We start from the raw sequence: 14,827 nt of genomic DNA on the forward strand, positions 1-14,827 counted from the left end.
AACGCCTTCCTGTCCCCTACAATCTCGACATCACCTAACCACCATCGTGATTTTCCTCATCTTCTAAAACACAGGTTTGGCCACAGCTGGAGTACTGCGTGCAGGTCTGGTCACCACATTACAGGAAAGATATGATTGCACTGGAGAGGGTGCAGGGGAGATTTACAAGAATGTTGCCTGGACTGGAGAATTTTGGCTATGAGGAAAGATTGGAGATGCTGGGTCTATTTTCTTTTGAACAGAGGAGGCTGAGGGGAAACATGATTGAGGTGTATAAAATGCTGAGGGGCCTGGAAAGAGTGGATTGGAAGGACCGATTTCCCTTGGCAGAGGGGTCAACAACTAAGGTGCATAGATTTAAAGTAATTGTGGGGAGGTTTAGAGGAGATTTGAGGGGAAATTTCTTTACACAGAGGGTTGTGGGGGTCTGGAACTCACTGCCTGAAAGGGTGGTAGAGGCAGAAACCCTCACCACATTTAAACAATACTTGGATGTACATTTAAAGTGCCGTAATCCACAGGGCTACGGACCAAGAGCTGGAAAGTGGGATTAGGCTGGATAGCTCTTGGTCGGCCGGCGCGGACACAATGGGCCGAATGGCCTCCTGTGCTGTAAATTTCTATGATTCTGTGATTCTCTCCTGCACTTTTCAACCTTGATTGTGCCTTCATCCCAGTTCTCAATGGAAAGAAATCCTCAGTGCAACTCTTCGCAAAGTGCAACTCTTCACCGATACCCGCCTTCTCCCCAGGTTACATTTGTCTTATTTTTCAGCTGGATTCCACCCAACCTTTGGCCCAGCATGGGTTCACCTCTATGGCTCGCCTCAGAACTCCGTGCTGAGGGATGCTCACAGGAACCTGAACGAGGGGCTGGGAGAGGGAATATCTTACAGAGGCCGAGTACTTATAGCAGTGACAGTTGATGTTTTCAGCTCAATTTCAGCCATTCAAAGCAAAAAAAGCAAAAGTGTAAAGAGCGCCTTCAGCAAACTCACTCTGAAAAAAAAAAGCAAGAAATCTAAATCCAAATCTAAGGCTAAAGAGGAGAGCGGCGGCCAGAACGAGGATGACGATGGTGCCAATCCCCAAGAACAGCCCAATGCCGTGGCCGTAGATGTTGAGGAAATCCATCCAGTCCCAGAGGTCAGTTTAATGGAAAATAAACCTGATGTGATATTTTTCTGTTGCAAGTATGTTAATGTTTTCCATTCCTAGCTGGTATTGATTGACCTGTTTTCGCCAGTCCCTGTTGTGTGTCCCAGAGGAGCCCATTAGGCCATCAGGCTTGTCTCTTTTCCATAAAATAACCAACCTGCCCACCTACTAGCAATGTCCCTCAATCTTTGCTCCCTCCAGAAGCCCATCTAATTGCCTCTTCAACCCATTTACATTGTGTTCCTTCCCCGGTAACTTATTTCACGTCTTTACTCTTTCACTGGTAAAGCTCTGGCTATCTTCTTATTCAAGCCCCTGACTTTTCAACTTGTGTTCCCGAACCAATAGTCAATTTGTCAGATCCCTTCATAAAAATTCATCATGGTCGTCCAAAACATCTTTTTTCTAAAGGAAATGCCAACTTCCTTAATCCTCCCTCAAAAGTTTCTGATACCTGTAACGATCTTTCAGTATACATTGGGCAACTCGCAGCTCTCCTTGCTGGTCCCTGCTGGTCCCTGTGGTGAGTCTGAAGTTCTGATTTTGGGAGGGAACACTGGGTGTGAGAGCAGTGTATAACAGCTCTTTCAATACGATGAGTGCATCATTCTTCATCGGTAATCTCAAGGTTTTACATGGTTTAGATTTTTTAACCCAAAATTCAGTTGCCTTCACTGCTCTTAATAATGCTTCCCCCGGCTGTTAGAATACTCAGCCCTTTTCAATAATAAGGAGTTTGCTCTCCAACAGCAGTGGATATTAATACACATAATACACATAGTATAAGAAACTAATTGGGGTCATTTTAACCTAACGCGCCGCATAGGAAACTCACATGATCGGGTGCAGTGCTGGTTTTACATCCGGTCCGATATTATTCACCAATGGACATTGCGTCTGATCCTGTGGGTTTTCCACCAATGGTTAGGTTAAAATTACCCCATTAATTAAAATAGAAACTCATAATAACAGAAATGGAAACTGAGGTACGGCGGAGTCAGGATTGGAAATGAAATATAGCTGGTTATAAAATGTTCAGGAAGGATAGGGTAGGCAGTATTAACCAGAAAGCCCAGTGTTTATTACCCTGGACTAGCAGTTCAGAGGTCGTTCAAATCATGAGAACAAGTTGTGAAAACTGAGGTCCGTGAATCTGATAATTCGTGGATTGACACCAGATACTGACCCTGCAGCTTCCCAAAAACCCAACTGGTTCACTAATATCTTTCAGGGAAGGAAGCCTATGTCGACATCCAGTCTGGCTGCACCCACTTGTAAACAATTGCTAAAGAAAATTGGATAACATCACAGTGACAACTCCGTAATGGTATCAGGTTGACTAAGGCAACCTCAGCCCAGCTCACCCACAGACTAGTCAAACAACAGCCTGACATAATCGACATCAGCCGACATCTCAGGCTCCTCCATCACCACCATCTTGTCCCAGGTGGGGCGCAGTGATGTACAGTTGAGTGAGAGTGATGGGTCCTGGGAGTCTTTACCATTGACCCCATGAAGTCTCTGGCTTCAGGTCAAAGAAGGCCAGGGAAGCCTCCTGCTGATGGTCACCCAGTGCCCCCCTCTTCATTGACAAATCAGTATTCCGCCATGTTAAACATCACTTGGAGGAAGGTTTCAGGGAAGCAAGGACACAAAATGTACTCTGGGTACGGACCTCAATGGGCATCACCAAGAATGGCTTGGTGGCATCACCATTGACTGAGTCAGACAAGTCTTGGAGGACACAGCTGCCAGACTAGGTCTGCATTAGGTGGTGAGGGAACAAACACGAGAAAGTAACTTACTTGACTTCATCCTCACCTGTCGACGAGAGTGTGGGCAGAATTGTCGTGTGTCACTACCAGCGGGCTAAGTGGGATAGGCGAAGAACAGAACTAACAGCCCTAAACTGGGCACCGAGGAGGTGCTGTGGGCCATCAGAAGTTGCAGAATTGTACACTGCAACAATCTATAACCTCATGGTCCAGAACATCTCTCACTCCTTGATCAGCATCGAGCCAAGAGACCAATCCTTGTTCAATGCAGACGATAGGATGGTGTACCAGGAGCAGTGCTGTTGGGGAAAGTTTAAACTAGCTTGGCAGGGGGATGGGAACCTGAGAACAAATTCAATAGGGAAGGAAGTAAAGCTGAAATTGCAAAGCAAGAGTGTAGAAAATGAATCTGTAAGACAGAGGAAACAAGGGTTAGTAAGTAGTAAGCGAGGAGGTCTTCCTGTGCTAAATGGTATATACTTCAATGCAAGGAGTATAGCGAATAAGGCGGATACTTGGGAGTATGACATTATAGCCATTACAGAGACATGGCTGAAAGACGGGCAGCTCAATATTCCTGGTTACAGGATTTTTAGAAAAGGCCGAGAAGGGGGTAAAAATAAAAAAGGGGCGATCACACTGCTGGGCGTGTATTATAGACCCCCCCAAACAGTGGGAGGGAGATAGAGGAGCAAATATGTCGGCAAATTGCTGTGAAGTCCAAAAGCCATAGGGCAATAATAGGGGATTTCAACTATCCTAATATTGATTGGGACAAATATAGTGTGAAGGGTGTAGAGGGTGCAGAATTCCTAAATTGCATTCAAGAGAACTTTTTTAGTCAGTATGTAACAAGCCTAACACGAGAGGGGGCGGTTCTGGATTTAGTTTTGGGGAATGAAGCTGGGCAGGTGGAAGGGGTATTAGTGGGAGAGCACTTGGGTACCAGTGACCATAATTCAGTCAGATTCAAGTTAGTTATGGATAAGGACAAGGATAGACCTGGAATAAAAGTCCCAAATTGAGGAAAAGCTAACTTTGCTAAGTTGAGAAGTGATTTGGCCACAGTGGACTGGAAACAGCTACTTGTGGGTAAATCAGTGTCGGAACAGTGGGAGGCATTCAAGGAGGAGATCCAGAAGGCTCAGGCCAAACATGTGCCCTTAAAGGGAATAACAATTCTAGAGCCCCCTAGATGTCGAAGGACTTACAGGGGAGGATAAAGAAAAAAAGGGACGCTTATGTCATATACCGACGGCTAAATCCTGTAGAATCTCTGGAGGTATATAGGAAGTTCAGAGGTGAAATTAAAAAGGATATTAGGATTGCTGAGAGAGAGCATGAAAAATTCTTGGCAAGTCAAATCAAGGAAAACCCAAAGATGTTCAATAAATATATTAAGAGCAAGAGGATAACTCAGGAAAGGGTGGGGCCTATTAGAGACCAATGAGATTAATCTGTGTGTGGAGGTGGAAGATGTGGGTATGGTTCTTAATGAATACTTTGCATGTGTTTTCACAAAGGAAAGGGGCAATGCAGATACTGCTATCGAGGAGGAGTGTGATATTCTGGACGAAATAAACATAGTGAGAGAGGAGGTATTGGGGGGGTGTTTGGCAGCTTTGAAAGTGGATAAGTCCCCAGGCCCGGATGAAATGCATCCCAGGCTGTTTAGCGAAGCAAGAGAGGAAATAGCAGAGGCTTTGACCATCATTTTCAAGTCCTCTTTGGATTTGGGCGTGGTGCCAGAGGACTGGAGGATTGTTAATGTGACACCCTTGTTTAAGGGAGAAAGGTATAGGCCGAGTAATTATAGGCCTGTCAGCCTAACCTCAGTGGTGGGAAAATTATTGGAAAAAATCCTGAAGGACAGGATAAATCTACATTCTTGAAAGGCAAGGATTAATTAGGGACAGTCTGCATGGATTTGTTAAAGGGAAGATCGTGTTTGACTAACCTGATTGAATTTTTCGAGGAGATAACCAGGAGGGTTAATGAGGATACTGCATAGAATGTAGTATATATGGACTTTAGCAAAGATTTTGATAAAAGTCCCACATGACAGACTGGTCATGAAGGTAAAAGCTCATGGGATCCAGGGCAAAGTGGCAAGTTGGATCAAAAATTGGCTTAGAGGTAGGAAGCAAAGGGTAATGGTTGATGAATGTTCTTGTGACTGGAAGGATGTTTCCAGTGGGGTCCCTTGCTTTTTGTGATATACATCAATTATCTAGATTTGAATATATGGGGTATGATTAAAAAGTTTGCAGATGGCACTAAAATTGGCTGTGTGGTTAATAATGAAGAGGAAAGTCATGGGCTGCAGGAGGATATCAATCTACTGGTCAGGTGGGCAGAGCAGTGGCAAATGGAATTTATTCCGGAGAAGTGTGAGGTAATGCACTTTGGGAGGGCTAATGAGGAAAGGGTATACACATTAAATGTATGCACTTAGAAGTGTAGATGAACAAAGGGACCTTGGAGTGCTTGTCCACAGATCTCTGAAAGTAGCAGGCCAGATGGATAAGGTGGTTAAGAAGGCAAACGGAATGCTTACCTTTATTGGTCGAGGCATAGAATATAAGAACAGGGAGGTTATGCCTAAATTATATAATATTCTGGTTAGGCCACAGTTGAATACTGCGTGCAGTTCTGGTCGCCGTATTATAGGAAGGACGTGATTGCACTGGAGAGGGTGCAGAGGGGATTTACTAGGATGCTGTCTGGAATGGAGAACCTTAGCTATGAGGACAGATTGGATAGGCTGGGTTTGTTCTCCTTGGAACAAAGGAGGTTGAGGGGAGACCTCATTGAGGTGTATAACATTTTGAGGGGCCTGGATATAGCGGATAGTAAGGGCATATTTCCCTTGGTGATGGGATCAATTACAAGAGGGCATAGTTTTAAGATGGTTGGTGGAAGGTTTAGAGGGGATTTGAGGGGAAGCTTCTTCACGCAGAGGGTTGTGGGGATCTGGAACTCACTGCCTGGAAGGGTGGTGGATGCAGAAATCCTCACCACATTTAAAATGTGCTTGGATGGGCACTTAAAGTGCCGTAAGCTGCAGGGTTATGAACCTAGAGCTGGTAAGTGGGATTAGACTGGATAATCTCTTGTTGGCTGGCACAGATACGATAGTAAGTACTGCAGGGAATTGAATATGGCTAGGATGATCTCCTGGACTAGTTTCGATCGCCTGGATGCGTTGGCGAGGAATTTTCCCAGATTTTTTTCCGTAATTGGCCTGGGTTTTTATCTGCTTTTTTTGTCTCTCCCAGGAGATCGCATGGCTCCGGTTGGGGTGGAGTGTAGAATGTTTCGGTGCAGGGGGTGTCGCAGTTGTGTGAGGCGGACTGGTTGGGCTGGGTGCTCTTTATCTGTCCGCCATTGTTCATTGTTCATAAGTTTATATGTAACCTTCGGCTGTTGACCGAGGGCCGTGTGGCTCTGTGTCGGCCGGCGTGGACACGATGGGCCGGAATGGTCTCCTTCTGCGCTGTAAATTTCTATGTTTATCTGAACAACAGCAGGCCTACCTTAGAATGAGCTCAAAACCCAGAAAAGCTCCTACACAGGACTACCCCTTCCTTCCAGCACCACAATGTGGCTGTTACTAGATTCCGAAGGGAGGGAATTGTCATTGTATTTTGAGGTGAAAATAAAGAGCAAAGGGACTTGCCAACAGGGAATTGGACTGCAGCCAACCAGCAGTAATAAAGCAAAGCCTGGCTCAATAATTGAAGCTACAGGTAAGTCCCCAAATTGAGCCCCAGGCTCTGACAAAAACGTAGGCCCCTGCACATTAATATTTTTGACAGATTACAAAACTGTGCAAACCACTCTGAGTAAGACGAAGCATTTAATCTGAATTGTTTAATTTATTGTGTTCTATGTTTCTTATGTTGTAAATGTCACAGATATATTTCAGGCAGCTGAAAGTCCAGCTGATTTACTACGTGTTTTCAGCAATTTACTTGGTTTGAAAACATATGAGCAATTTGATTGCTTTGTTTTTCTGAGGCTTTCTCATTCTTCACGGGTACCTCCTGTCTGAAAGGAAATGCTTTTGATGATTTATGTTTAGTGAGGAACACAGGAAGAGGAGGCCACTCAGCCCCTTCCAGCCTATTCCACCATTCAATCAGATCACGGCTGATCTGTATCAACTCCATCTACCCGCCTTGGTTCCGTAACCTTTAATACCCTTACCCAACAAAAACCTATCCATCTCAGTTTTGACATTTTCAACTGACCTCCGGCCTCAACAGGGGGAGAGAGTTCCAGATTCCCACGGCCTTTTGTGTGAAGAAGTGCCTCCTGACATCACCCTGAACGGCCAGGCTCTAATGTTAAGGTTCTGCCCATTGTTCTGGACTCCCCCACCAGAGGGAACAGTTTCTCTCGATCGACCTGATCAAATCCTTTAATCATCTTAAACACCTCGATCAGATTCCCCCTTAATCTTCTACACGCAGTCTGTGCAACCTGTCCTCGGGATTTATCCCTTTTAGCCCCAGTATCAGTCTGGCCTTAGTTGATTGGTTACATACGAACATACGAACAATGATTGACAGATAGAGACCCTCTGGTCCGTCGAGCCTGTCCCACACAATCCCAATACCTTGTGTATCACAACATATACACTCCACCCCACCCCAAACCCTGGGAGAGGCAAAAAAACATTAAAAACCCAGGCCAATTTTTTTTGGGGGGGCGGGGCGCGGAGGAATCTGGTAAATTCCTCTCCGACCCATCTAGGCGATCAAAACTAGTCCCCTTGAATCCCCCGCAGTACCAACCTTGTAAAAGGTGATCGCCGCAGCCAGAAACCAATCCAGCTCTCGCTTGAAGGAAGTCTGAGTCTGCATCCACCACATGAAACGGCAGCTTGTTCCAGAGCTCTACTATTCTCTGGGGAAAGAACCACCTCCTGATGTCTAACCTCTAGCCCGATACAACTTAAATTTGTGCCCCTGGTCCTGCCTAACCTATTTCACTGAAATAAACGGTCAGCTGGAACACCGTCTATTTCCTTCATCATCTTATAAACCTCAATCAGATCGCCCTCAGTCTGTGCTGCTCTAAGGTACAGAGTCCCAACTCTTTCAACCGACCAGGATAACTAAGATGTTTTAGATTTAGAATTAGTCTTGTGGCCATCTTCCACACCCTTTCCAGAACCTCAATATCACCCACCGTGCGAGGAGACCAAAACTGGGCACAGTATTCCAAGTGTGGCCTGACTAAGGGCTTGTACAAGGACAGAACAGTACGCCTCATCTTATACTCAATTCTCCGATGGACACACCCTAACATCCTATTTGCTCTAGCTATCGCTGCACAGCATTGCTCATGTACCTTTAGGGATGTTTGCACTAGAATGCCCAAATCTCTTTCTATCTCCACTACCTTTAATGTCTCTCCCTGGAGGGTGTATGAATGTTAAACATTTGCCTTGCCCACTTGCATAACACTACACTTATCTAAGTTATACATCATTTTCCAGTCTTGAGCCCAATCTCCCAACATGTTAAGATCTGCCTGAATCAGACGAGCATCGTCTACAGTTCTAACACTCGCACAGGTCTTGGTATCTTGGTAACCTTCCGGAAATACTAGGGGACCAAAGGTCTAGTAAGAAGGAGGAACTGAAGGAAATCCTCATTAGGTGGGAAATTGTGTTACGGAAATTGATGGGATTGAAGGCCGATAAATCCCAGAGTACTTAAGGAAGTGGCCCTAGAAATAGTGGATGCATTGGTGATCATTTTCCAACAGTCTATCGACTCGGGATCAATTCCTATGGATTGGATGGAGGATAGCTAATGTAACACCACTTTTTTAAAAAGGAGGGAGAGAGAAAACGGTAATTATAAACCAGTTAGACTGACATCAGATGTGGGGAAAATGTTGGAATCAATTATTAAAAATGATATAGCAGCGCATTTGGAAAGCAGTGACAGGATCAGTCCAAGTCAGCATGGATTTATGAAAGGGAAATCATGCTTGACAAATCTTCTAGAATTTTTTGAGGATGTAACTAGTAGAGTGGACAAGAGAGAACCAATGGATGTGGTGTATTTAGACTTTCAAAAGGCTTTTGACAAGGTCCCACACAAGAGATTGGTGTGTAAAATTAAAGCACATGGTATTGGGGGTAATGTACTGACGTGGATAGAGAACTGGTTGGCAGACAGGAAGCAGAGAGTCGGGATAAACGGATCCTTTGCAGAATGGCAGGCAGTGACTAGTGGGGTACTGCAAGGTTCAGTGCTGGGACCCCAGCTATTTACAATATACATTAATGATTTAGATGATGGAATTGAGTGTAATATCTCCAAGTTTGCAGATGATACTAAGCTGGGTGGTGGTGTGAGCTGTGAGGAGGATGCTAAGAGGCTGCAGGGTGGCTTGGACAGGTTAGGTGAGTGGGCAAATGCATGGCAGATGCAGTATAATGTGGATAAATGTGAGGTTATCCATTTTGGGGGCAAAAACACGAAGGCAGAATATTATCTGAATGGCGGCAGATTAGGAAAAGGGGAGGTGCAATGAGATCTGGGTGTCATGGTACATCAGTCATTGAAAGTTGGCATGCAGGTACAGCAAGCAGTGAAGGCAAATGGTATGTTGGCCTTCATAGCCAGGGGATTTGAGTATAGGAGCAGGGAGGTCTTACTGCAGTTGTACAGGGCCTTGGTGAGGCCTCACCTGGAATATTGTGTTCAGTTTTGGTCTCCTAATCTGAGGAAGGACATTCTTGCTATTGATGGAATGCAGCAAAGGTTCACCAGACTGATTCCCGGGATGGCAGGACTGATATATGAGGAGAGACTGGATCGAATGGACCTGTATTCACTGGAGTTTAGAAGGATGAGAGGGGATCTCATAAAAACATATAAAATTCTGACCGGATTGGACAGGTTAGATGCAGGAGGAATGTTCCCGATGTTGAGGAAGTCCAGAACCAGGGGACACAGTCAAAGGATAAGGGGTAAGCCATTTAGGACTGAGATGAGGAGAAACTTCTTCACTCAGAGAGTTGTTAACCTGTGGAATTCCCTACCGCAGAGAGTTGTTAATGCCAGTTCGTTGGATATATTCAAAACAGAGTTAGATATGGCCCTTACGGCTAAAGAGATCAAGGGGTATGGAGAGAAAGCAGGAAAGGGGTACTGAGGGAATGATCAGCCATGATCTTATTGAATGGTGGTGCAGGTTCGAAGGGCCGAATGGCCTACTCCTGCACCTATTTTCTATGTTTACAAGTTTGCAACTTTGCTAATTGTGCCCCCAACTCCAAAATCCAGATCATTAATAAAAATAGTAAAAAACAACGGTCCCAACACTGATCTCTGTGGGGCACCACTGGTGACCACTCTCCAAACAGTTCCAAATATATCTATAACTACTCTTTGCCTGTGTCCTGCCAGCCAGTTCTAAATCCAACTCAATATAATTCCACTAATACCAGAGGCTCCGATCTTTAGCGAAGCCTCTTATGCGCTACCTTGTCAAAAGGGTATTCGATATAAATCAACTGATAATTGCTTATTTCAGCTAATCGTTATTCTTTGACCTATGGATGTGTGATACTCAATGAGCAACCTTTCAGGCCACACTATTGGGTGTGACTCCTTTTAAAGTGTGACATTATATATAACCGAGCCCTTATATTTGAGTTTATTCCTTTGCTAAACCCAACGTTCAATGTCAGTAACGTTGAAGGAGTGACTGACTTGAAGGAGTGAAAGGCTTACGAGTCTGGATTTAATCAGTTTTAAGAATCAGCCACTGGATGTAATAATGAAAGCGCCGAGATTCATTGCCATGTCCATTCAGTCTATTGCAGGCGAGAAGGAGGAATTCCTTCTATTTGCTGCGTTTTTCGAGGCTACCATGATTGACCCCTCTGTGGGGTCACGCCTTCTCACCTTCGAAGTGTCCATAGGTAAGAACTTGGTTTTGTTGTTATGGATAAATGTGCAGCTGCAGATATTTATAAAAGGTCTTTTCATGAATACGTGTTTGCCAAATCTTTCATCATTTGTCCACAGACACACAACACAGTGATGTGTTGGAGTCCATCATTGTGTCGAATGAGTGTAATGTCATTGCGATAAAAAGGATGAAAGTCTTGTCTCCTTTCGTAAAGGAGATAAAATTTTGTAGAAACTTTGTCCAGGAGACAGTGCCCCTGTGAGGTGGGAATGTTGTCAGGGAGAGAGGGAAAAGCGTGCATCGCTTTCAGTGCAATGACATTATGTAAATGTGATGTCACATTGACACTCCAATGACACCTTTCACTGTGAATAATGAGGTGGAGACCAATGTTCCCTGTAGGCTGTGCTTTGTTCTGCATGGCCTCTTTTAGTGCGCGGTGTTTACAGTTCCGCCTGTGCGGTGTTTACAGTTCCGCCTGTGCGGTGTTTACAGTTCCGCCTGTGCGGTGTTTACAGTTCCGCCTGTGCGATGTTTACAGTTCCGCCTGTGTGCAGTGTTTCCGCCTGTGCAGTGTTTACAGTTCCGCCTGTGCGCTGTGTTTGCAGTTCCGCCTGTGCGCGGTGTTGAGTAGAGGAGCCAGTGAGCAGCCTATGCGGGAGCTTTCCCGTTACCGCGTAGCTGCGAAGCTTTGAGGGAACGTTGGTAGAGACTATTTATGCTGTTACAGAGGAACATGGAACTTAATATTGCCCTGTGTTCTTCCCTGATCCCTGTATCTTCCTGTGCTTCTAATTTTTCAATTTTCCTTAAAATATACATTGGTCTCATTGTCAACCAATTCCTGTGATGAATGATTTCATGCTCCATCTGAGTAAAGACATTTCTCCTAACCTCTTGTATAGGAACAGGGGGAGACCATTCAGCCCCTTGAGCTTGTTCTGCTCTGGTTCTGCCATTAAATCATGGCTGATCTGTATCTCCACTCCATTTACCTGTCTTTGATCCATATCCCTCCATACCCTTACCCAACAATTTATCCATCCCAGTATCCACAGCCTCTTAGGGAAGAGAGTTCCAGGTTCCCACCACTACTGTGTGTGTGGCAAAAATGCTTCTGCCATCACTCCTGAACAGCCCAAGTTTAATTCTAAATGATGCTCATTGTTCTGGACTCTCCCACCAGAGGAAATAGATTCTCTCCCTCTACCCCATCAAATCCCTTTATCATTTTAAACACCTCAATTAGATCACCATCTAAACATCGATTAGATCACCCCCTCCATTGTCTAAACTCAAGGGAATACAAACCAGTCTTCATCATATAACCATTTTAGCCCCGGTATCATTCTCGTGAACCTGTGCTGCACTCCCTCCTAGGCCAATAAAGCCTTCCTGTGGTGCGGTGCCCAAAACCGAACGCAGCACTCTAGATGGGGTCTGACCAGAGCTGTGTGCAACTGAAGCATCACTTCCTCATTTTTGGTTTCCAGCCCCACTTCAGATAAAGGCTAGCATTCCATTATCCTATTTGTACCTGACCACGAGTCTTTAGTGCCGGGTGTACTTGGACACCTCAATCCCTTTGCTCCTCCACAGTTCCTCATCTCGCACCATTAGGGAAATATTCCAGTTTGACTTTTTCGGATTATTCTGGGATTTCTGTCACTCTTCTGCTGAAGTGCGAGTGGGAGAACGGGAGAAATGCTGCTCCTGTGTAATTGCACTGTGTGTGTCAAACAAATGCATGAATTTCTATTTGTATAATTATTGCACAATTGTACAAAACGCTAATCTACAACTTCAGCTTGGTCACCTGGGTAATCTTTCCAGTAAAACTGGTTTCCTTTTTTCTTTTGTGCAATATTTCCAAGAAACTAACCAGCAATTAGTACAAGAACTGTAGGTGGCACAGTGCCCAGTAATAACACTTCACATAGTGCAATACTGTTGGAGTGCACTGATTGGTATGTAGGCAAAGCTTGCACCCACAACGGCCGAACATGCAATTAAATAAATGACTGGTTAATCCACCACCACGGCCAGTAGCCCACCACCATCACAGCACATAGTCTTCGGCAAAAGACCAGGCATGATGTTCAAAACCACAACTTTGGTGAGAATGCTACCAACTAAGGCAGTCGGCACAAGTTCAAAAGCGATTCAGCACAGAAATGGCAGTGACCTTGCTCCTGTCTGAATGCTGTTTGTATTGGGAAAGGAACTCAGGCCACCAATGTCACTGACAACGGCTCCGAGAAAGCACGATGCAGCCCCGACAGTGACTTTTCAGAACTCTCTATGGGGAAGGGTGCAGCCTGTACTTGGGGCTTTCTACAATGTCTCACCAGAGATAGGAAGCTCAGTGGTTTGGGTATCGAAATGCAAAAAATAAGAAAGAAAGACTTGGATTTATATAGCGCCTTTCACAACTTCTGGATGTCCCAAAGCGCTTTACAGCCAATTTCTGTACTTTTGAAGTGTAGTCACTGTTTTAATGTAGGAAACGCGGCAGCCAATTTGCGCACAGCAAGCTCCCACAAACAGCAACATTATAATGACCAGATAAATATGTTTTAGTGACGTTGATTAAGGAATAAATATTGACCAGGGCACCGGGAATAACTCCCTGCTCTTTTACAAAATAGTGCCATGGGGTCTTTAACGTCCACCTGAGAGGGCAGACGGGGCCTCGGTTTAACGTCCTATTCAAAAGAACGGCACCTCCGACAGTGCGGCACTCCCGCAGTGTCAGCCTAGATTTTTGTGCTCAAGTCTCTGGAGTGGGACTTGAACCCACGACCTTGTGACTCGGAGGGGAGAGTGCTGCCCCCTGAGCCACAGCTGACAACGCAGTGCCAAGCATTGAGTGCCAATGCAGTCTGCCACACAAATCTTTCGCATTCTTATTGCTTCTTGTAGTTTCTCTGGAAATATGTGTGCAAGAGAAAGAAAGAAAAAAAGTTTCACTGGAACGTTACAATAGTTAGCTAATTTAAGATAATATTAATGCAGAATATTGCAATAGTGAAATGCTCATATTCACAGCCTAAAGAGAAGCACCATTATACAAAGGTGTTCATTGGTTTAACACGTGCACGTGATCCATGACATTGATCCTGACACAGATACAGGAATGACCTTCCCTGTGATTGGGCACCGTTTCCATGGCAGTTCGTGTGAGCTGACAAATGAATACATCACCATTGTAAACACTCTACTCAATGGCTGAAACTGTCACTTGTGGATTTGAACTCTAGTATCAGTGTTGTGGTGGTCCACTGCTGTAAACCTACCCTGGGAGGGCTAGGCCCCCCCGCCCCCACCGCCAGCAAACACCATGTTCATTTTAAAATATCTTTTAAGGTAACTATGGCAAATTGGTAGAAGTTATCACAAAAAAGAAAAAGGAAGGGAAGGTGGCTGAGAGTGAGGAGAAGAAATCTTTACTTGATACAAGAGATTCAGAAGATGAGCTGGAGAATGTTGAAGTTAATTTACCTCTGAAACATAACTCAATGACACCACCCCGAAAAGCAGAGAGCACCGAATACGACAGGTACGTTCAGAAACCTTCAATAAATTGCTGTTAAGTAAGTTCAATTTTAAAAATTCATTCTCGTAATTTGGGCATCACTGACAACACGCCATTTATTGCCCATCATAGTTGCCCTAAGAAGGTGGTGGTGGGCTTGAAGCGTGTGGTGAAGGTGCTCCCACCATAGTGGTCGGGAATTTCAGGATTTTAACCCAGTGGCAGTGAAGGAACGACATTATATTTCCAAGTCAGGATGGTGTGTGACTTGGAGGTGATGGTGTTGCTACATACTTCTTGGTGAAAGATTTCATAGAGAGACTTTGAAGATCAGGAGGTGGGCCAGTCATCGCAGAATACCCAGTCTCTGAACTGCTTTTGAAGCCTAGGTTTGGATATGGCACGTCCAGCTCAGCTT

At 44.8% G+C, this 14,827-nt stretch overlaps 1 protein-coding gene across 2 annotated transcripts in view; it reads left to right on the forward strand.

Moving 5' to 3' along the window:
- Positions 1-14,827, forward strand: part of fer1l4 (fer-1 like family member 4) — a 229,219-nt gene that overhangs the window by 81,419 nt on the left and 132,973 nt on the right. For both annotated transcript variants that reach the window (XM_070896525.1, XM_070896526.1), the window contains 3 exons: positions 776-1,146; positions 10,776-10,884; positions 14,241-14,433. In XM_070896525.1, coding sequence (XP_070752626.1) covers positions 776-1,146; positions 10,776-10,884; positions 14,241-14,433 — 673 coding nt within the window. The remainder of the gene's footprint in view (positions 1-775; positions 1,147-10,775; positions 10,885-14,240; positions 14,434-14,827) is intronic.

The sequence above is a fragment of the Pristiophorus japonicus genome, chromosome 12 (assembly GCF_044704955.1).
Source record: "Pristiophorus japonicus isolate sPriJap1 chromosome 12, sPriJap1.hap1, whole genome shotgun sequence".
Taxonomy (NCBI): Eukaryota; Metazoa; Chordata; class Chondrichthyes; family Pristiophoridae; genus Pristiophorus; species Pristiophorus japonicus.